Source organism: Pseudonaja textilis, chromosome 8 (genome assembly GCF_049901715.1).
Source record: "Pseudonaja textilis isolate UNSWEBS1 chromosome 8, rPseTex1.2, whole genome shotgun sequence".
Taxonomy (NCBI): domain Eukaryota; kingdom Metazoa; phylum Chordata; class Lepidosauria; order Squamata; family Elapidae; genus Pseudonaja; species Pseudonaja textilis.
The window spans coordinates 19457006-19481476 of NC_141997.1; the positions used below are offsets into that span (position 1 = coordinate 19457006).

A 24471-nucleotide genomic window follows, 5' to 3' on the forward strand; every position below is an offset into this window, starting at 1 on the left:
ACTGACTAAAGCACCAGGCTAGAAACTTGGAGTCCGTGAATTCTAGTTCTACGTTGGACATAAAGCTAGCTGGGTGATCTCTTAGCTCTAGGAAGCAGGTAATGACAACCTAATTCCAAAATCTGGTTGAGGAAAACTGTAGGGACTGCTCCAGGCAATTGCCAGGAGTCAAGGCTGACTTGGAGGCACACGCACACACACACAGCAGAGGTGGTATTCAGCAGGTTCTGACCGGTTCTGGAGAACCACTCACTGAAATTTTGAATAGTTTAGAGAGCTGGCAAATACCACCTCTGATTGGCCCCCACCCTCATCTATTCTCTGCCTCCTGAGTCCCAGCTGATTGGCTGAGTCTTCTTTGGTTGCCCTGCACAGGAGAACAGAGCTGGAAAGCAGGTTAGTGGAGTGGGGAGGGGAGGGAATGGGGATTTTGCAGTATCCTTCCCCTGCCATGCCTATCAAGCCTCCCCCACAGAACCGGTAGTTAAAACCACTGACAAACAGCTGCATATAGACTGGCCACCCCTATTAATTCTCAGTATTGTGGATTAGGCAGTATCCCTACCAGAGAAATTCAAGCATTCATAAGGAATTCTGACATCCTTAACATACCAAGAAATGCCATCTAGAGCAGGGATTTCCAACCTTGGCAACTTTAAGATTTGTGGAAGCTTTGCTGGCTGAGGGATTCTGGGAGCTGAAGTCCATAAGTCTTAAAGTTGCCAAGGTTGGAGATCCCTGATCCAGAACTTGGTTGTCAGAATCAGACCAGAATTTGAAATGGTCCCCTATAAAAAGTCCTTTTGGAAGGAGAGAATAGTATATTTATCCCTTTTCTCTTTAAATGTTTCCCCCTTTATTTATGCCAACTGCTCAAGAGAGATTTGAGAATTGGGCAGCCTTACAAATCTAATAATATAGGTAGCCCTCAACTTAGAACCACAATTGAGCCCAAAATTTCTGTTGCTAAGCAAGACAATTGTTAAGTGAATTTTGCCCCATTTTATGACCTTGCTTGCCACAGTTGTTAAGTGAATCACTGCAGTAACAGTAACATGGTTGTTAAGTGAATCTGGCTTCCCCATTGACTTTGTCAGAAGGTTGCAAAAGGGACGCTGCAAACATCATAGATATGAACCAGTTTCCAAGCATCTGAATTTTGATCACATGAACATGGGGATGGTGCAACAGTTGTAAGTGTGAAAAACAGTCAGAAGTCACCTTTCCAGTGCCACTGCATCTCTGAACGTGCCATTGCATCTGAATGAACTGTTGTAAATCGAGGACTACCTGTAAATCAATCAGAGGAGCACTCATCTTTTCTAGCTTAGGCACTGCCATTGCATGTTCAATTTGTCACGTGACTCCACCTACCCACTCACTTTTTTAGGGCCTTTCCCCATTGCTGGCTACCGATCCATCACTGACTCATGAAGAAACTATAATGGCACAAAATTTGCTGTCCCCGCTGTCAGGTTTTGTCCCGTTTCTATAGCATCTGTTTCAAGCCATTATCAAAAACCCACAAAGCAAATGGCACGCTTATAATCATTAAGGAGCCAGGAATAAAGCACCACAGTTCCTGAGGTAAAAAGGTCTGGTCCCAAAATGATACTGTAAGAATAGAAATGTTACAAAATGGACAAATTAGCAAATAAAGCAGCTTTTCTTCATATGAGAAGCTACAATATCAAGGCGCCTGGAAAAGATGCTATTCCGTAAATAGATCCTCTGTTAAAGTTAATAGGGTTCTTAAAGTAGCTGTCATTTTTATTCAGGATCCCTTGGACAGCTTAAAAAAAAAAAAAAAAAGAACCGCTGATGAATTTTAGAAAAATATTGTATTTGCAGAAGTTCCAGACTGCTTCTTCTGAAAAAAAAGTTTGAAGAACATGCAATCTGAATGCGATTGCCTGAGCTGTTGTTAAATAAGTGGCACTTGCAAATTATCTATGTGAAATCACAGTGTTCATAACAGGAATTGCTTGGTTCTTTCTCTTCACTCCAGAATTTTTTTTTAATTAACATACACAATTTTGCAAGCAATTCTTTCCCCTTCTGGAAACTTCTACACATTCACTTAAAACCGACTTAGAGAATATACAAATGATCTCTATTTTGAAACAGGTGCTCTTCCCCAATTCACTTTCTCAGAAAAATTTTTTTAATTTTACTCTGCCCTAAAACACAGGAAATAGGGGGCGTTTTGCTGAAATAACTGAAAATGGTGTGGAAATAACATCTTTTTCCCCCATACAGAAAACTGGCTTTGCGAGTTATAAAAACGATCCTTTACATTATTATTTAGCATTTTAGCTCTGTCTTGTTTATGACACTATCTATATTTTATAAAACACCCCATGTCAGAAGCAGCAGGGGGCATAACTTGCTGCAATCTTTTCTCATGGTTTTTTTTTTTTAATTTCTCCCTTGGAAAGTACCAATAAGTATGAAAGTAGCAGACCTATAATGATTTTAAAATATACACGGCAGTAGCTCAATTGAGGCAGGTTTCTCTACATTTCACAAATTACAACTGTGGTTGCATCAGTTTCGGGTTCAATTGTGATACATTAGTACAAGGGTCTCCAATCTTGGCAACTTTAAGCCTGGTGGACTTTAACTCCCAGAATTCCCCAGCCAGCTGGCTGGGGAATTCTGGGAGTTAAAGTCCTCCAGGCTTAAAGTTGCCAAGGTTGGAGACTCCTGAGTTAGTAAGTCAGGGATTACCTGTATTTTATGTGAATCAGTAGGAGCTTAAACCATCATATTCCATACACTGAGTGTATGCATATTATGGACACAGACATCTGAATCTGAAAAATTCCTACTATTGGATTCATCGAGCAAAGCCGTCCTTAAGGAATATGAAGGCTAATATAGGTGGTCCTCTACTGACCAGAATGGAGCCCAAAATTTCTGTTCTTAAGTGAGACATTTGTTAAGTCAGTTGTGCCCCATTTTATGACCTTTCTTGCCACAGTTGTTAAGTGATTCACTGAAGTTGATAAGTTAGTAACCCGATTGTTACAGTAAGTGACTCTGATTTCCCCACTGACTTTGCTTGTCAGAAGGTTTCAATAGGGGATCACATGACTTTGAGACAAAGCAACGGTCATACTTTAAATCTGAACCAGTTGCCAAGCATCTAAATTTAGATCACATGATTATGGAGATGCTGCAAAGTTTGTAACTCTTGAAAGTTCAACATAACTTTTTTTTCTGTTGTATTTGTAACTTTGAATGGTCACTAAACTGTTGTAAGCAGTGATTCAAAAAAATTTACTATCGGTTTTGTGGGCGTGGCTTGGGTGTGTTGTAGCCTAGTGGGTGTGGCTTGATGGGAGTGACAGGGGAAGGATACTGTAAAATATCCATTCTCACTCCAGTCCATGGGAAGGTTACTGCAAAGTCCCATTCCCTCCCCACCCCACTAACCTGCTTTCCAGCTCTGTTCTCCTGATCAGGGCAACAAAAGAAGACCCAGCCGATCAGCTGGGACTTGGGAAGCAGAGAATAGATGGGGGTGGGGCCAGTCAGAGGTAGTATTTGTCGGTTCTCCAAACTATTCAAAATTTCCTCTACCGTTTTTCCAGAACTGGTCAGAACCTGCGGAATACCATCTCTGGTTGTAAGTGAAGGAGTACTTGTACCTGTCACGTGCCTATAGCAAGATCATTGTGTCAAGGCATTCAGAGTCTGTCCTGTTCAATGAGGACCAGCTGCTTAATTTGCTTTCTTATAATCTCATCTTTATAGCCTTAGAAAAAAATCCAAACATTTTGGTATGCACTGACATTTGTCTTCAGCGCTGAGTTAACTGAAAACCCACCTCCACTCAGTGTTTTCTGCAGTTCTCTCTTTTTGACTCTTGTGTAGTTTTTTTTCAGGGTACTTTCACAGATAACATTTGCATCACTCCCAGATTAGCTCCATTGGGTCCTGTACCTCATCTACGTTAGGAAACTGAGCTAATGTTGGGGGTTTTTGATTCTGGTTCAACTGTGGTACATCAGAACTTGCTTCAACTTTCCACCTGAAATGCTGGAATTCCATAGAGTTTGGAGTGATCCATTTTCCACTAACAAGAACAGTCTCCACTTCCGGACTTCCAGTTTTAGCATATTTTTTTCCTTAACTGAGCAAGCAGCAAGGAGCAGTTTGTCAACTTCTCCCACAACATTTTTAAAAAATAAATGTAATGAAGGAAGGAGGTCTTGATCCTCTCCAATTGGTTAACTAGCACCATTTCAAAGTTTGTCATATTATGAAAAAAATATAGGTAAGCTTTAAACTGTTCAAGAGTTTGGTGGATGAAGACAAGATCATATGGTAGAGATCTCAATCTTCCCCAGTATTTTTGATTTCTTCTCTTTTCCCAATTACTGCATCAAAAGTTTCTCAATTTTCTGATCAATTTTTCAATGAAATTTGATATCCTTCTTTGGATCTGAAATGTATTAGCAATTCATTTTCTCTTTAAATATCCTGCGACATTCTTAGTCTCATCAAGCTATCCCTGTTTCACTTAAGAGGACTCTTCAAGCTCAGGTTATGAGCTGAATCCTACTTATTGTAATATAAGAACATGGCTAAAGAATCAGAAGAGGGCGATCTATTAATAGTGTGTTCAACTCTTGCTTATAATACTTATTAATACTCCCTACATTTGGCAATCTATAAAATAATGTAGGTTGCAAAATGTACATGAACAAACAGTTGAAGCAAGTAACTGGCCAGTAATTCTAGGTAATTTTAGATGCAAATATAACTGGAGCATGTATCAAATCTGGTTTCAGCACAGAAACTGATTTGGATAACCTGCATCTACAAGACAGAAGCATATGCCTTAAATTTTTTTAGGATCTTTTAATAGCTTTTAATACAATGCCTTTAGCATTAGCTCAAACAAACTATAAGATGGACAAATTTTCATAGCTCCTGGTGATAATTCTAGGAGACTCTTATTTAATATTAAGCTCTGCCTTTTATTTCATATACTTTTCAACATCAGTTATAAATTACTTTGATCACCTAATGTTTATGGCACAGGTTGAATTCCACAGATAAGGGGCCATCAATCTGCTTTTTTCATGTTCCAATGTGCAAACTTCTCTTGTTAAACAACTATGACCCTGGCATTTTCTCTCTGTAGTGGTTTTTTGTGTTATTCTTCTACATTTGATACAATCTTGGATAAAAATGTGCATTTGAAGATTTTAAGGTCAATGGATAGCACTGATTTTGTTTACTTTTACCTAAAGGGAGTCTTCCTTTCAGCCTTCTTGAATTCAGGGTAGCTTTCTCATTCTTACTGAGTGAAGGGCCTATCACAAGCACTTCATCTGTCCTCTCAGCAAATGCATGGAACCTGAAGTGTAAACAATATTAATTTGTAATCAAAGGATATAAATATATATCTGGAACCACAGTGTAATCTCCTTTAGGAGGCAAAGTGTTAAAAATAAAACAATACTGTACTGTTGCCGCTGCAATCATTCTGGATGACCTTGGATTTTCCTTCTCCCACTCAGCCTACCTCACATAGTTCTTATCATAGAGGGAACAGAGAACAATCTATGCCAATTTAAGTTCCTTGGGAAGATAAAATGTAAGCAGCTGGTAAACAGACAGGGGCAATATGATACCCTCCTGACTTTATCAGCTAGTTTAAAAAATCTGTTCTGAAACATCATTTAGAAGAAGGTGCCAAAATAAAAGTCATTCAAGAAGTCAAGATATATAACTAAATATTTTATCCATATTCATTTTTAATCATGTACACGTTAATCAGGGCATTTGTCATGGTATTTAACATAAACTTCCTGATTTTTTTTTTAGAAAAAACTATGGCTTGTTCATTGCCATCAACTTTTCAACTGTAGAACTACATATTCAGTCAGCTGCTACATTTCTTCACTAGACTATAAATTTACAACCAGTTTTTTTTTTAATTAGCACCAACAATATTGGCCTTCCAGAGATCTTTCAAGAAGTGAGTTTGAAGCCAGGCCCTGGGATCCCTTGAAAACAGGGAGCCTGCAAGATGGTGAGATATGAGTTTTTAAACCCTTATATATGTGTTTATTTTTAATAGTTACTTAAAAATGTGCCTTTCCTGTTTTTTTACGGTACAGTCCAGAGTTACATTCATAAGATGGCTAGCCATTTACATTTAATAAATAATTTTTCCCCAGTACCTCAATCTCTCTGGCCATCATCCCTTGAAAATCTGGAAAGTGCAGCTCAGCATATCCAAAGGAACTGATTGGAAAAGATATTCTAAGTGTTTTTGTCTGGAAAGATGATAGATATGCCCTCAGAACACCAGACCAATATAACCCTTTCGATTATTCCAATATGCTTAATTATTGCTTCAATAATAAGCTAAAGAAAGGTTCAGCCTTCACCACTGTTACCTCTTGGAAATGACTACCAATCTATTCCTTGCCATAATTATTTTTATCGTTTGGTTTTATGGCTGGTTTCATACATCATACTAAGCCATCATGAAGTTTGTTGGGTGTTAGCTTACTGCAGTATGTGGACTTCGTCAATTGCTTGCAATATGTATTCTCTTCAGTCAGGCAATATGGCTTTTCAACCAACTCTGGCATCAGCTTTGTCACTGAGATAGGAGAAATGAGTACGACTCCAAGGATTTATATATTCCAGCTTTTTCCACCATGGAGATATGTTGGACTATAGCTCCCATCATCCCAAAATAACATGAAGAATGTGGTCTAATATAGTCAGCAAACATCAGCGTAAGCAACTACAGAGGGATACAGAGTCTTATAACTGGGATTTATAGAGCTGACAATGTTAGATATCCCATTTACTTCATACCTGCCAGTGGTTAGCTGACTCAGATTCTTTAAGAAAGCAACTGTTTCTTCCTCTCTAGCGTTGAAAGATATGGTGTGGATTGGACATAGACTTCTTGAGATCTTCTGTGTGAGCATGTACTTCGCGCATTCTGGTATATCACCCACAACAAAATAGTATACAGCTTCTGTCTAAAGTGCACAAGTTATTCAACAAAAACAGTTACACACCTTTAAGTCAAAGGGCTGCACAATATGCTCCATATGCATAGCAGAGCTATTTCTCCTTTCTATTTTTGATGTACATAATTGCTAAAATAATAGGAGTGCCCATAGCATGCAGAAGAGTCAACAAAAGCTAAGATATACAGCAGTCTTCACATTACCAATATGGACATTCATGCTCAATTCATATGTGGACTTGTACAGTACACATTTTAAATAGTGTCAAACGTCATCCTTGTGGGTCATCAAGGTCACACTTAAGTTGAGTACCCTGATAAATTTACTGCACCTTTTCTTTAAAAATGAAAAGAAGAAAGTGTATAGAGTTGAGGAATGGGATTCTGGTGAATCATTATTTGACTAAAAGAAGCAGAAGTGTGAAAAATGTTTTGTTCTAACTGAAATATCTCAATTGTCTTGTGCCAGAATTACTAATTTTATAACCTGTATCCATATACAGTTTTAGAATACATTTTCTTGAAGGGGGTATTATTGAGGGGGCTGGACATACTACAGCAAACAGCACGTAAGGGCTCACAGGACTGAATTACTACATGTTAAAACTTAAAACTATGTAATAACAATAAAAAAAAATGGGATCCAGCATTCTGAATTCAGATAACTAGTGAATTGTGTCCTGAAACAATACATCCCCAGGACATCTATTCTCAAGAAGAAAAAGGCTTAGGAACAAAACTGTTTTTTGATAGCTAAGATCAGTTTTAGAAGGACAAAGTCACATGGAACAAAGTTAACCTTTTTAATGAAAGGATGAAGAATGACTATTCTATGGCCATGTTGCCTCTTATGTGAGCAGTTTGAAGATTTTGTCACCTGAAAGAATTAGGATTAACCTAGGACTGGCTAGATTTGGTTGCACAAATTAAGAGCTTCTGATAACTGCATGACATCAATATTATACACAAGGACTGCACAAACCATTTGAAGAGACATTTTGCCAAGCAACTTCAAGTCATTGTTTGAAGCATCAAGGTTGACACCCTGAGGTTTCTAAGCCCTCAGCAGAAGCCCTAGTAAAAGTGTTTATGAGCATCTATGGAGGTCAGCAAAGGGGCTTGAAATGGATTTTCTGAGTTTTTAGGGCCTGCATCTGTTTCATTGCTGAAGCGACAACTTCAAAAGGTAACTTTAGTCACTTCACAAAGCACCACTTTATTTTATCAACTGTTTTTAATACAAGTAGTAGTTTATTTATATAAATAAATAAAAATAGTTATTTCTTACTCCATAAAATGGATTGTCTTTTTATCAATTTCCTCAATTTGGTGCCCTCTAGAAAAGTTTGATGACAAATTCCATCACCACAGCCAATGCAGGAATTGTATGCTATGCCTACAAAATTACACAGTCATAACAACACGTTTTGCAAGAGTGACTGAGTTCTAAGCTCTAGGCACAATTATAATTTGTCCATGTTCTATCTCAGAAACCCTTTTCATTGACTGATGTGGAGCCCACTGCCTATATCACAAAAGTCGTGTTATATGGCTCTTTTTAAAGTATGTTTTCTTCCCAGATGCCTGTTGTTCTGTGGTTTGTTTGTTTTTAAATTGTTTTCAAATTGTGTGCCATCAAGGTCATGATTTACAAAATCTGAACTTGCTGTGTTAATATTTTTGTAGCAGAAGTACAGAAAGCTATTTCCTATTTGAGGTTGGATACCACAAAAAACATCTCCCTGTCTGTAATAGACTTTTTTGTGACTTTTTTTGCATCAGCAATCTATGGCCTACACATCCACAGAAGGGCAAAAAGGGATAAGCCAGGAAACATGTGTCACAATGCTATGATGCAAACACCAGCCCTTGCATACTTGTATGCAATGTTATGACTCAAACGTGTCCTTGCATCATGACATTGCAATGCATGCTTTCTGATTTTGGCTTCAGTGTGCTTAGGAATGGATGCCAGTTTTCAATGAATTAAGTTTCATTAACTCCACCGGTGCTGAATCTGTGGCCTCCATACTTAACAGGGAAGAGGGCTGCTTTATTTTACTAAGATATACATTATAAAAGATTTCTGTCTTAACAAAGACAGTTCACAGATGTCTGCTTCAGATGTCCCTAACTACCTTAAAATGATCGTATCTTCATTTACTAACACATGAACAGCATCAATATTTCAAATGGATGTACTGTGTAGTCTACTCACACTTTCTATACATTATGAACAATTAGTTGGGAAATTTTGAATTAATTGTTTCCGAACAAGCCAGCACAATGTGGCTTTATAAGAAGACAACTATTGTGCCTCAGTTTGGCAAGCCAAAAGAGGAAAACAAAAAGTTTGTGAACCCTGTTGCATTTAATATTTCTGCATAAATATGACCTAAAATGATCTATTCTCCGCACAATTCCTAAAACAACATAAAGAAAACTCAATTAACTATGGAAAATTTAGAAGGTTTCACCAACTTTAAGTACCACTATATTTAATTACTTTCTAGAAAAATTGATGTTCCTATGGAAGGCTGCATGCACAGGAAAAATGTTCATGTATATTTCCACCTAATATACCAAAAGGGATCATTCCAATGAGGGCTATATATTTCAAAGCTCTTTGCTGTCATGGAATATTTCTCTGCCCCTTGTTCCAAGGGGAATTAGAAAGAAAGCTTCTGCCTTCAGAACAGGACACTGTCATGTACTTCTGTTATTGGTAAACTTCAGCCTGCAGAACAACTAGAAAGAAATTCTTTCTAAACAAACCCCGTGTTCTTTTATTAGTACTTGGGCCCTTCATAATTCATTCCCACAGTACTTGCAGTTAAATCTCAGTGGGGTATCCTTAGTCCTAACTGAACACTTCTGGAAATAGATTACCATATGATCAAACAGGGCCTCCAAGATTGCTTCTGTAGATCCAGTGTGGCAAACAGCTGGTAGGTATTCCAGCGTCCACAGCCACTCAATGGCATCTTCTATAGAGTCCTTTGTAACAAAAACAGGTTTCTCTTGCCACATCACAAGATCCTGAGCCACCCTGCAAAGGAAATAACTAAAATATTTGGAGGAAATGCTACATTATCATCTTACAAGGACCAAAATAGATAGATAGACAGACAGACAGACAGACAGACAGACAGACAGACACAGGGGTAGGATTCAATTTTTTTAACAACCAGTTCTGTGGGCGTGGCTTAGTTGGTAGGCATGGCTTGATGGTCATGTGACTGGCTGGGCGTAGCCAACTCAATATCACTCACATCGAGGCATGCATCTCCTTGCCTGACCTCTCATGACTGTGGTGATGCTGCAACAGTCGTAGGTGTGAAAAATGGTCATGTCACTTTTTTCAGTGCCATTGTAACTTTGAATGGTCACTCCACACAAGCAAAGTTCCAGCAAAGGAGGGGGAAAAAAACTCCAGAGAAGTTCCAGAGACAGGAAGTCTAGTCCTGCCAAGAATGTAATAACAGTTAATGGAGAGGCAGTTTCTGTAAGCAACACCAGAATGTTTCCTTCCTGCCTTCCTTACAGGATTAGGCCAGTAATTTCTTCTAACAACCACTTCTCCAAACTGCTTAGAATGTTAACAACCGGTTCTAGCGAATAGGTGCGAACCTGTAGAATCCCACCCCTGGATAGACAGACAGACAGACAGACAAAGACACACACACACACACACACATATAGTCCCTGTCCAGCTTTCAGCCTGGGAATTCCTAAGACCAGAAGGCAGAGGGATATTCTCTGATGTCTAGACTGACATATGATCGGGGTGCTAAATGTCCAGGACATATCATAAGCTCCTCAGAGTTGCACATTAGTGACAAAGTTCTGTTCATTCACATGGTCTGGCACCTGTCTTTGAGAAAGCACTGTAGAAATGAAGGAGGCAATAATCTCACTTTCGGGAGTTCCCCCACTGCAGCTTGTTTTCTTGATCACTTTCCCATCACAAGTAAAGCTCATATCTATTACACCTAACAGACAAGAAATTCTCATCTCAGAAATAGTTTAAAAGATATGCAAAAATGTGCCGTTCTTTTCCTCAGTTATTTATACTTTATATATCTTTCCAAATAGCTTGTTGCCATTTAAATTGCAGTGGTTTAAAAAAAAAGTATATCTCACTAATAAAATATAGATAACTTACCGGATTAAGTTAAATTTCTCAATTTGGGCCACCTGCTGCTTTAAGACCACAGAAAGTGCTTCTCGGCAGAGATCGAACTCACTTAAAGAAGCAGTTGCAAAATCCAGAACAATAGTGATATTTTGATCCTGTATTACTCCAAAAATCTGCCGACTTTCAGAAGTTAACCAGTCCATTCTTTGTTTGTACAATTCAATCATTCCAGTTAGATTATTTGCATAATGAAGAAGAAGGCTCTTTTTGGCTGTCAGCTGTATTTAAATAAAAAGAATGCTAAATTTTAAGATAGTGACCAGAAAACCTGAGAAATCTAAAAAGCTTTTCCTTCCTTCCTTCCTTCCTTCCTTCCTTCCTTCCTTCCTTCCTTCCTTCCAATAGATCAATATGGGCTTATTATAGTCTGTGTTTGTGAAGACATATCATCCTTTGATGATATGAGCACAGTCATCCTTTGAATTTATTTAATTGAAAGAAGAACTGCTGATTTAGAAAAGAATACCGGGACAGTATTATCTGCTGAATAAGTGTACACAGGATCTAACTAATGCTGGTCAGAATGTTGCCAAAGAGGAATTGGCAACAATAATTCATGTCGTTACCACCACCCATCTAGATTACTGTAATGCATTTGTACATGGGACTGTCAATAAAGAATATATGGGAAGTGTAATTGGTGCAAAATGTAGGAGCCCTCATACTTTTGCGCTCCTGACACTGGGAACATAGAACATCCATTTTGTGGATCCTGCATTAGTTCCCGGTTGGTCTCCAGGTCCAATTTAAAATGCTGGGTTTGGCTTATAAGGTATTTGACGCCCAACTGCTTTCAGGATCACCTTCACTGTCCAGCTGCAGCCGAACCAAATTAGAATGAACGGGAAGAAAATGCTACCAATCCCAATTTCAGGAATTTGGGGGCAAGGGGTGGCTAAGGCAAGGATATGCTGGTCTTAAAGACCAAGCTATTTTGGGGAATTTTCCCCACTTTGATCTGATATAGCCTTATTTTTATTTTCTTTGTATTTCTGAAGCATTTTTATTAATTATTTAGATTTGATTAATTGATTATGGCCATCATTTTGATTCCTAGCAATCATATAGATATATTTTCTCCATCTCTTCATCATTTGATCCTCCCGGTCTTCCAACAGTGTCTCATCACCATTATAACTGAGTCCATCCACATTGCTGCTGGTCACCCATATCTTCTCTTTTCTTCCACCTTTCCCAGAACTACAGCCTTGTCTAAACAGTTAGGTCTTCACATAATATGTCAGATGCAAAATAATTTAAGACTGGTCACGTGTGCTTCAAGGGAGATCTCCGAGTTGATTTGTTCAGTGATCCACTGTTTCGTTTTCTTGGCTGTTTGTAGTATTGTATTCAGAATCTTCCACACCAAAGTGTAGAGATAGCAGTATTATTCCTAGCCTGCTTCACCAAAGTGCAACTTTCAGTTCCACAGAGAGTCACAAGAAAAACCACGGCTTGCACAATTCTGATCTTTGTAAGTCATGCCATTTGAATATCTATTCTAAAGCCTTCATGTCTGCTTTACAAATTGCTAGTCTGTAGTGTATTTCTTGGCTGCTTGTTTCTTTGCTACTGATGGTTGATCCTAAAAAGCAGAAGCTATCCACAACTTTGATATCTCCATTATCAGTGCTAAGGCTGGTTGTTCAACCTGTGTCATTAGTGTCATCTTCCTTAAAATTTTAACTCCATTTTTTTCACTTTAGTCCTTAACTTTGGTTATTAGAACTTGCAGATTTTTTGCATTTTTGGCTATCAGGATAGTCTCAACACAGTACAAATAAGATTTATTTGAACTGTGGTAGCATAGAAATATGTTTAATAAATAAACATCTGAAATTTCTTCTCCCAAAATTGGGCAGTTTTTGGAAGGGACCAAGAAGTTTGGGAGAATTTGGAAACCTACACCTTGCTCTGATACATTTACTCCCTGCTTTAAGAGATGGCGCTTCCAGTATTTAAAGATTCCTCAGAGGTTTGTAAGCAGCAAACATGCTAGAGAGAAGATCATTTATCTGCTGCACATTCTCCTTCAAAAAAAAGAAAAAAAATCATTACTCTAATAAAATATATCACACTTACATTATAGATCTTGCCATCAGAAACTGCCCTGTACTGATGATACAGACCATCTGCATATCGTGAAGCCACAATTTTCCCCAAGATGGAAACATAGTCTACAATAGAAAGTGTTGTTCATGTGTAACTTACATCATGTGAATTCCTTCTTCATCAGTCTCTCACAAATTCATGAAGTAATAACTCCTACTAAGACAAGGCTACAGACTCATATACATATTGCTGTTTATTAACAAAAGGGGCATCTAAACAACAAAAGTAACAGATAATAACTCAAAAGAGATCACTTTGCACGGTCATATTTTAGAAGTACCTTCTTTGTGCTGGAATCCAATTTGGGAAAAAATCTGCGAAAAAGTCATCTTGTTCTTCTTGAGTCCATAAAGTTGAAGCCATTTAGCAGAGGAAATTAGAGGTTGTACATCCAAGTCCCACTGGACATCATTTGTCCTTTCTTCTGCTTCCATTGCATTCTTAAAAGCAACAAGTGACTCAGATGTTTCCTGCTCCATTTTAGTCTTTCCATCAACAGCAACCTCTGTAAAAGGAAATAAATTTATCTGTAGCAAAACTATTTAGAGGTCCCCTTCCTTCCCTATTATCTTTTCTGTTTAAAAAAAGCTATCATTAATAAACAAATTACTCACTACTAAAAGTAATAATATCCCTGTAACACACTATAGATCCATGATGGCAAACCGACAGCACGTGTGCCACAAATGGCATGCAGAGCCATCCCTTCAGGCACACCAGCCATCGCCTGTTGCTCTTCTGGGTTTTGGTGCGCACATGCGCACTGGCCAGCTGGTCTTCGCCCACACAAGTATGCCAGACACCAGAAGATCAGGTGGCCGGTGTGCATGTGCACACTGGAAACCAGAAGTTCAGTTTCCCAACGCACACATGCACACCAGGGAACTGTTCTGCTGGTTTCTTGTGCTCCTGCACCAGGGAGCTGTCTTTCTGGTTTCCGGCACTCTCCCACGCACTCGCGGTTGTACCCGTTTTGGCACTTAGTGCCAAAAAGGTTTGCCAATACTGCTATAGATCCTAGAACTTCCAACCATTATGATTGCTCCCTTTCTCCAACATAACCTTTTGCAAATTGCTGAAATGTCTATGCCATTTTGAACCTGCAGCCAACCTACAAAAACAGTTCAAGAACAAGTAATGTTCTCTACTTCAATGGACTGCATGTATTAGTGCTCCTTTTACTGTTAGATCTTCATAGGTAGAAGAGTGAAAATTCCAAGGAAGACTTCTATTGATATTTCTAGGTTCTGGGATACTACATAGACAAGTGATCTTGGGGAGGACTTGGCAAGCCCTATGTTTCTTACCTATGGTAAAAATCCAGATGGAGAACGGTTGCCTTGATTAAGAAGGAAGAGGAAAATGCAGTTCTCCTCTGTGTTGTTTTGAGTGCTCAGCCCCTTACCTCCTCAGATAAACTAAGGAAAACCTCACCAACTTTATTTAGCAAAGCAACAAAGGAAATTTCTGCCATCAACCAACTAGTCATTGAGGACAGTCCTTGGGGTGAATAGACCGCATGATTGGTTGCTTTGCCTTCTGGTAAAGCCAATCCTTGAGAACAATGGCCCTAAACAACTAAAAGTTCTTCAATATTTACAGGAAGAGCAAAGGGCTTCCTGGGTCTTCATGGCCAGAAAGAGAAAGAAAAAGCAAGATCAGCTGGGAGCTCCTGTAAGTGACCTGCTTACTAGAGCAGGGAGGATAGAACAACTAGTGAGAAGTTTAATCTTTATTTTGCCAAAGATAATTCTTTAGTCCTCCTGTTGGAATAAATGGAATGAGTAATTCTGCCAAGGATATACTCCAGCCATAGTAGGAAGAGAAACAGTCCTACTGTATTATTATTAATAGTACTTGTTATTTACATGGATGCAGTCCTGAAGAAAAAATAATTTCTTAGTTATACCATTGCCGTAAGACACTACAATATAACACTATTTTGTAGCTTGTCAAGAGATACTAGATATGTCTAGTAGGAATTTCATGAGTAAGCATTTCATAGATACTCACGTCTACTCCAAGCAAGCCGATTACTCATGTTGCCAGTCATTCCAAGGACACTGTTTGTGCTTCTGTTCCTTTTAAATCATCAATAAAAACAAATATAAATTATTATATTGGTTGCATTCATTCAAGGCTGTCTCAGCAAACTTAAACTAGGAAGGGTATTTATACATTTAGTGATTTCTATAACAATAAGTTGAAAGACTTTTTCAACAATAAATGGAAAAGTTCCCTCAAATCTAACAATTTTATGGTGCCATCAGTTTTCACAAATTATAATCTGCTTTTGCAGACCATAAAAGCTTATGCTGTAATGAATTTTTAATAGTTTTCAAAATGCCACAAGATTGTTTAAGTAGAAGGTAAACACTTGAATTATAGCTGTTCTGTGCTTATCACATTGCCTGCCTTTTTAGCCCTATTTTAAGGTGGTAGAATTAGGTTTGAAGGCTCCATTTCTTGTGGAGAATAAACGTTTTTTGCTGCTTGAAGCAGCAAAATTACATTGCTTAAATTTAAAGTCCATATTCTAGGCCAGTTTTCTAAAATAAGGATTATCCCATTATGGGCTCACAATTCTGGAAAGTCCCCCAGTCTATCCCTTTCATCAACTGCCATAAATCATTATTATTTTAATTTAATTTAATTTTTTTAATTTTTAGTTTTAATAAAAATTAATTTTAATTAATTAATTAATTAATTAATTTAAATTTTATTTTAATTATTGCCATCTCTCTTATAACAAACTCTGGGCGGTTACTAGTCAAAAATTAAAATGTCAAAAAAAACATATTAAAACTATTAAACATCACGAGGTCAAGTTTCCAGTGTGTAGTTACCTCATCTTATCCCAGCGTTTTGGGGGTGGCGGGTGTGTGTGTGTCAGGTCTTCATTGCTTTATGGAAGGTTAGGAGGGTAGAGATCTCTAGAAGTTCAGGGGAAATGTTTTCTGTGGGGCAGGGACTGCCACAGAAAAGGTACACTTCCTAGTTCCCCTCAGCTAATAATCTTCAAAGGAAAGGACTAGACATCATGCCCACCCTATCAAATGCAGCAAACATTTGCCTCCTACAGATAGCATAGATATCTTAATCAGTATATTTCCTGGTTGAGAATGATAGGAATTGAAATCCATCACATCCATCATAAGAGCTTTATAGCTCCTGCTGCCTTAAGAAAGTTCAAAACATTCTCAAAGATCCATCTCATCCTGGGCACTTTTTTTTTTTTTAACTATTACCATCTGGCTGACGGTACAGGATAATAAAAAAAAACTTAAAAACAGCTTTTATCCCAGGTCAGTAGCTCTTTTGAATTCTACTGTATAGTGCAGTGTTGGTGTGATATGGGGGTTTTTCAGTTCAATGTGTGGAATGTGAAAGATGTGTGTTTGTGTTTATTTTCATGGTCATGATGTGCACTGAAGATAGTAAAGTAAACTAAAGTAAACTAAACTTAAAATTTGGAAAGCACTAAGTTAGGATATGCATATATATATTTGAAGGCCAATAAACACAGACCAAGACTCCCAACCAATCAGGATGAAGAAAAAACCATTCACATGCTAGCACCAAATTTAAAACAGAAACGGCTGCGAAAGCCTGACACACACGATGAAGATGAACCCAATACCTGATGATGGCAGATGAGATTCTGCCGAAATGTCGCTACAGCTTTAAAAGCATAACCATAAGGACGTGGGAAAAATACCTGAACAAAGCTGAATAATATATCTATAGTAAATGTTTAGGGAGATGCTTTAAAAACACTTAATAACATATACATATACATAACATATAGAATTAGAGATGCTAACTCCAGGTTAGATCCTGTTAGTTCACTGTAGATGGCAGTGATTTTAAACATCTCAGATGCAAATTTGCATACCAAAAGTTAGCTTTGTGCCTTTGTGCCTTTTGCATGCCAAGCACACATTCTGCTCTGATGAAGTGATGAATAGTTAATATAATATAAGCTGATAGAGGTAGATCTCTATTTATGACCACATTTGAGTCTAAAATTTCCATTGCTAAATGAGACATTTGTTAAGTGAGTTTTGCCCCACTTTATGACCTTTCTCAACACAATTGTTAAGTGAATCAATGCACTTGTTTAAAAAGTAACATGGTTGTTAAGTGAATCTGGATTCCCCACTGGCTTGTCAGAAGGTTGCAAAAGATGATCACATGATCCATGGACACCGCAACTGTCATAAATATGAGTCAGTTGCCCTGCATGCTGTAATGGTTGTAAAGTGAGAAAAATGGTCATAAGTCATAATAATGGTCACTAAACAAACTGTTGTAAGTTGAGGGCTACTTGTATTTGCCACATCATTATTGGTTGCATGAAGAATTACATGAAAAGGAATCTGGTTGAAATTACATGAAACTCTTGTAACAAAACACATGAGATTCTTTCCAACATCTTTTTAAAACTGGGAGAATGAATTGGGATTTGAAATCATAACAATTTCATAGAGAACTCTTCATATTATTACAGATTTCGCTTTAAATCTACTTCATCTAATCACTAAGAATTAATCACGAACATAAACCACAGGTAACACTATCTACCATGACAATTACACTATAAACTTGTTACTATTTTAAGATTGTGTTGACAAGGTCAGATGTCAATTGATATAGATTGGATGTCTGATAGCAATGCCCTGTGGACAGAACTACTGTGTCAAAGTCATCCAACCATTATTCATGAACAATCTCAGTATTAATTTGGTGCTAAAAATTTCCAACTGCAGATAGATTGAATTTGTCAACTGCCACGATTGTTTCCACAAAATTAAACAAAACTAAAATAAATCTTTCATTAGATTAATGACTTGGGGGAAAGAATTTAACAGAAATTAACAGAACAAAAAGGTTGAAAAAGTCTGCAAGGAAAAGCCCCCTTGTCAGACCTATCAGTACCAACATAGGAGTCAAATTTACAGAAAGGCTAAAAATATTTTAACTAAGTTTGTTTGTAATAACAAAATCTTGCAAGTGTGATTGTGGGGTATGTCTTTCTCCTTCTTATACTCATGTGAATTAGGGAGTTGGCCTGAACCTCTTCGTATTTTCTGTTGTTGTGCATGTGAGATTTGTTTTTCCTTTGATGTTATTGCTTTGATAAGAGACTCCACATATTTCCGTCAAGGTCATCTGCCTTACTCTTTACACCCATTTATTAGCTGCACAAATATTGTTTTCCTTTAACAGATTATACCTTCTTTTCTCTAATTTTGCTTTTTCCCTGCTTCGCTCCCTTTTTTCCATTTTCACCTTTTTTTCTCGTTCTTTGTATTTTATACTTTACTGAAATCTAATAAGCTTGCAAAAAAAATTTTTTTAGGAAATGATATCAACAAGATGAACTAAACCATATATGTATGTATGTACGTATGTGTGTGTATGTATGTATGTATGTATACACACACACACACACACACACACACATACATATATATATGGCATTCGGCTTTGTTCGGGTATTTTCCCACGTCATTGTAGCTGTGCTTTTAAAGTTGTAGCAACGTTTCGGCAGAATCTCATCTGCCATCATCAGGCTTCTGTATAGTGTTCATCTGTGAGTCAGACTTTTACAGTGGTTTTACAAGTCTGACTCACAGATGAACACTATACAGAAGCCTGACGATGGCAGATGAGATTCTGCAGAAACGTTGCTACAACTTTAAAAGCACAACTATAATGACGTGGGAAAATACCCAAAGAAAGCTGAATACCATACATGTAAATACCCGCAAAAACTTAAGAAAATTTTATATATATATATATATATATATATGTGTGTGTGTGTGTGTGTGTGTGTGTGTGTGTGTGTATGTATATGTATATATACGTATACGTATACATATACATATATACATATACATATACAAATACAAATATATATATATATATATATATAAACTTGTTGATATCATTTCCTAAAATTTTTTTACAACTTTATTAGATTTAGAAATGTGTAAAATACAAAATACAAAGGATATATATGCACTGTATTAGGTTCAATATTCAGACATCTGTATTCAAAACCCGTTGTAAATGAAATCCTTTCCTAATCACTTAAGTGTCGTGGTTGACTGAGCTATAGTTTGCTAAATCCAATGCCCTGAGTTTTCATAACACTAATTAGTAAACCACATTTTTTGATGTATATTTTGAAAATCCAACCACAGGAAAACAGAAGGCCGGTCTGCAGGCTGGAATTAAAGTGCCTTAGTCAGAAGAAATGATTACCCTCTGCCTGCTTATTTTTCTTATCTGCTCCATATCAGAGACAGCAGACTTCAGCCCTGGATTATGGCTTCACCAGAAATCCAATGCCTACCACAAACAGATATAAAATAATATTGTTTTTAAAAAGAGGATGGGAAGAAATGTATCCAAGATTGAGCATTTTAGTGGCCTAAGTGAGAAAATTCATTTTGATTGGAATTCAGAAACTCTTGTTGGCTTTCTACTTCCTATTTTTAATCCCTAAATCACTCTGCCTGTCAACCTTTTTATTTCAATCCTACTTTTTCAATTATACAGCTTCTGTCATAGATCCAAATCACAACAGTGCAATAGTCAACACTAGCACCAACAGTCACCTTGACAACCTTTTAAAATACAGCTATTGATGAATGACTAGTTAATACACACACACAAAAACTAGATATATGTGTACAATAAAGTAAATGTGAAACATTTACTCTTTGGCTGTAGTACCAAATAATTTGCTTCTGGCAAAATCCCCAGAAGAGTTGTGTTAACAAGCCACCGCCACAATGTAGGGTTGAGTTGCCAGCAGAGAAATGAAAAATATGCATACTGCTAACAGCAATGCTAGTCTACCATGCACTAGTCCAAGAATTAATCTCTTATCAATAGTCAATGCTAGCTAAGCTATTGTTGCATGTAAACAGACAGAATTAATCATAATTGACTAGAATGCTAAGTCAATTCTGTACAAACAACATGCTAAGTCAATTCTGTACAAACAACAATTAGCAGAAGTAAGAGGACGGGTTATAAATCATTTTAGCACCATTATAACTTTGAACAGCCATTAAACAAATGGTCATACATCGAGGAAAACTTGTACTAAGAAACAACTTTAAGCAACGAATTAAAACAGTTTTAGCTATCGATAATGATAACCTTTATTGTCATTTTTTTATTGTGAGCACACTGGCCCTCATTAAAAATGAGATTCTGCTGCCTGCTCTCAAAAGAAAGTATATATCTGTACTCATACACATACATAACACACTTATACACATGCTATATACAGATAGACCAGATATAGAAATATACAAAGATATATAGAGATATAATAGATATAGATTTATAGAGAAATACACACACACACATATATTAATCACTGTCCATTTTGAATACATAGCAGAAAGAGTTGAAAACTTGAGAGTTCACGAGGTGTAAATATGTTACTTCTGGAGATTATGAGTTCTAGGCTTATCTTAGGCACAAAAGCAATACTGGTTGTCTTCATTTAATGAACCTAACTAGAACGGGAACTAAGTGATTGTTAAGTGAGGAACTCATGTGACCGTGACAACTTACAAAAGAATTTCTGGCATTTCTGCTGTGGTTGTAAAATGAAGACCATGCAGTCATTAAGCAAGGACCATCTTCAAGTTTCATTTTACAATTTGTAATCACTCTCTTCTTTTCTTTTAGGTCCATTCCATATGTGTTCTTCTTCCATTTACCTATATTTTTTCTGAGCTGTTCAGGAAAGAAACTGTTCTAACCCACAGAGTTTTATATTGTACGAGAAGAAAGACTGTTTCAAATCCTGAAAAAGTTGTGTGAAAATAATGTAGCCTTCAGATCCATGTAAATATTGGGCAGAGCATGACCGTCTGCAGCGGAGAGTCTACTTATCCATGGATGATCTCAGTTTAATTTAGAATACCCATTTTCCAGGATTCTAAGGAATTGAGTTTCCCCATTGCTCCTACATGCAGCCCAGACCTGGACTGCATGTGGTTATAAGTTAAAATAGATGGTATTTAATAATTTTCTGGGGATCTAGCCAATTGTGGTTAATCCATGAACCCCATTAAACAAATCTTGGCTTAATGCAATATGCCAAAATCAGTATGCTTAAAACATGTAATTTATGACTATAGGTAGTCCTCAGTTTACAATAGTTCATTTAGTGACCATTCAAAGTTACAATGGCACTGAAAGAAGTGCCTTATGATTGTTTATCACACTTACAACTGTTGCAGCATTCCCATGGTCACACAATCAAAATCTGGGAACTTGGTGACTGACTCAGATTTATGATAGTTTCAGTGTCCTGAGGTCATGTGGTCACCTATTTTGACCTTCTGACAAGCAAAGTCAAAAAGGGAAGCAAGATTCATTTAACAATTGTGCTACTAACTTAACAACTGCAGTGATTCACTTAACAACTGTGACAAGAAAGGTTATGAAATGGGGTAAAATTCACTTAACTGTCTCAGCTGGCAACAGAAATTTTGAGCTCATTTGTGGTTATAAATTGAGGGCCACCTGTATTTCTCATGAGAAACACAAATCTAAGCATGGAAAACTTACTTGAGAATAAACAGAAACTAAGATTTCCACACAGAAGTTGTTTAGAACATCATATTCTTCACACTAAACCAATTTACCAATGGCAGAAAGTGAGAGAATCATTCCAACTTTCTTTTCTCTCTCTTGCAAAAAAGTTCTGAATGTATTTGAACAGGAAGTTTGAACCAGGATCAACCCTTTGTTATATTAAACAGACTAAAGACCCCGATTTTGAACTATAACAAAGAATACAATGTTTGTGTGTACTTCCCTTCATGTACCATTAGAAGTATAGTGGCCATGTATTATTTATTATAAAGGGCAGTCCTTTGTTTCAGAAAGCTGTCCTTTAGATTTATTTTTCAAAAGTTCACTGTTGTTCTTTATTATGGTCATTTTAACTTTTAATGGTACCACCAACCCAAATTTGTTTATCCTTTGAAGCCTCTTTCAGATTTGTTCCCTTTTCAGGTTTGTCCTTTTATTTTTATTTTTCAAGAGAATGTGGTAACTGAAATTAATATAGTCCCTAAGCACAGGTGCTATACACTTTGTCTTCTGGAATATCAACTTCCGGCTCAGATATTAAGACGTCTTGAAGTAGTCTTGGGTGCAAGACTTGTTCTACCTTCCTCATATGCGATGAAGGGTAACAATAGAAAAGGGCCATTTACCTTTTACCAGGATGCTAAATTTCATATATACATTTGGTTGAGTCTGTGACACTTAAGGCTACATTCAGAGGCTACAGCCGGTGCAGAGTGTGGTGGCACATTCAGAGGCTACAGCTGGTGCAGAGTGTGGTGGCACAGGCAGCTTTGGGAGCTTCAAGAGTGCCACTGCTCCGCAAGCTGCTTTGGTTACCTGTCTGCTTCCTGGTGCAATTCAAGGTGTTGGTGGTCACCTTTAAAGGCCTTCATGGGATGGGTTATGTGTGGAACTGTCTCACCCCCACTGAAATTGGCCTGTCCCACTCATGGCAGCAGAGAAGGCATACAGCCCAATTATTCCAGCTGGTGGGGTCCAGGAGATGGGCCTCCTCTGCTGTTGCTCCTGTCTTCTGGAGCATCTTGCCCCCCCCCCCAATGTGAGGTTGGCCCCAACTCTCCTATCCTTTTGTAAGGGCCTTAACACCTGGATCTACCAGTTGGCCTGTGGCCCCAAGGGCAGAACAGCACAGTGAAGGTGGTTGTTGAAGTAATAACAGATCCTACCTCCTGTCCATTCTGCCTTGCCCTCTCTGCATGTCCTTAGATTTTAGTCTTTGGTTTTAGTTTATTTATGTTTTTATGTAGATATATATTTTAAATGACTGTAAGCCACCCAGAGGGTAAGGTAGGAAGCCAGTACATTTTATACAGAAATGAGCAGACAGACAGGAAAGATTCTCAGGTGTCTGATCCATTCCAAAGGCTGTTGTTGTTGTTGCTGTTATCAGCACATTAAAAATCCTGACAGAATTGCGATATCTTTCAGAAGAAAGTCTAATGCAAATTAACGGGGGGGTAAAGCGTATCAAAAGTTTCGAATTTAGATACAGACCCAGACTGTTGTGGGCTGGGGGAGGAGTCTTCCCTACAAGCAAAGGTGCCGTAGCTGTAGAATTGGGCAGAGAAAAGATACATTTTGCAAAAATCTTGTTTATCTTGTTTACCTACAGCCATTTCAGAAACCGAACAGGGAGGGGAAGTATGTCTGCAAATCCTGGTTTGGCATGCTGTATTGGCGCGAAGGCGATGGAGAACCGGAGAAACTATCCTGTTTTCTTACCTCTAATATTCCTTAGCTACATTTCTTGGATTGCCGTAACTTCCAGTGCGGAATGTTTGCGTTTTTTAGCTTCCACAAATCAAAGGATCATACAATCAAAACGTGCGGACCCTACGAAAACAATATTAAGAAAAGCGGATATTCGCATTACTTTTCGCTATCTATGTATCAAGATGCTGCTTGACATTCGTACCCCGAAGCCCACTGGTCATCCAAAGGAGGGGAACTCAATCCCTGAGGTGCATTAAACTGGAAACGAACGGTGGCGTTACTCGGCCAGCCAGGTCGCCAGCTTTCCACCCATCCTGGGAATGCTCTGTGCAAAGGCAATAAGGGAGGCTGCTAGCACCCCTGCGTGGCTCTCTCCACGGGGGCCCCCAGCCTCACCTGGTTCGGGCTCTCGGGCCGCTTCTATCCCATTGTGACGAGCAAAGGCGGCGAATTCCAGGGCGCTGAGGCGATTCGTCCTGCTGAAAGCAGCCGCCCCCGTTTTCGTTGATGCTGGAGACGGCGCGGTTGCTAAGGCAGGGCCAGCTGGCAAAGGCGGTCGGAGCCTCGATCGAAGGCGCGACTCTTGCAGTTTGCCTCCTCCCGCCCGCCGCGCGGCTTAATCCCAGGCATTTTACTGCTATTTATATTGACTGAAGGACTTCAACTCCCAAGCTGGCTGGGGAATTCTGGGAGTTGAAGTCCTCCAAGCTTAAAGTTGCCAAGGTTGGAGAGCCCTGGTTTATATAATACTTTTCCTCCTAAAGAGGAAACTGTTTAACTATGCTCTGGCTCCTGGATTCTGTTTCTA

General features: G+C 38.1%; 1 protein-coding gene across 1 annotated transcript in view; it reads right to left on the bottom strand.

The window, feature by feature from the left end:
• The window catches only part of VWA3B (von Willebrand factor A domain containing 3B), an 81204-nt gene extending 56960 nt beyond the window's left edge, over positions 1-24244 (bottom strand). Inside the window, exons 1-7 of the mRNA XM_087938455.1 lie at positions 24060-24244; positions 13600-13824; positions 13290-13384; positions 11175-11425; positions 9899-10058; positions 6850-7019; positions 5259-5371 (exon numbers count right to left, since the gene is read on the bottom strand). Of these exons, the coding sequence (XP_087794581.1) occupies positions 5259-5371; positions 6850-7019; positions 9899-10058; positions 11175-11425; positions 13290-13384; positions 13600-13798 (988 nt within the window). The 5' untranslated portion in view covers positions 13799-13824; positions 24060-24244. The remainder of the gene's footprint in view (positions 1-5258; positions 5372-6849; positions 7020-9898; positions 10059-11174; positions 11426-13289; positions 13385-13599; positions 13825-24059) is intronic.
• Between the last annotated feature and the right edge of the window lie 227 nt (positions 24245-24471).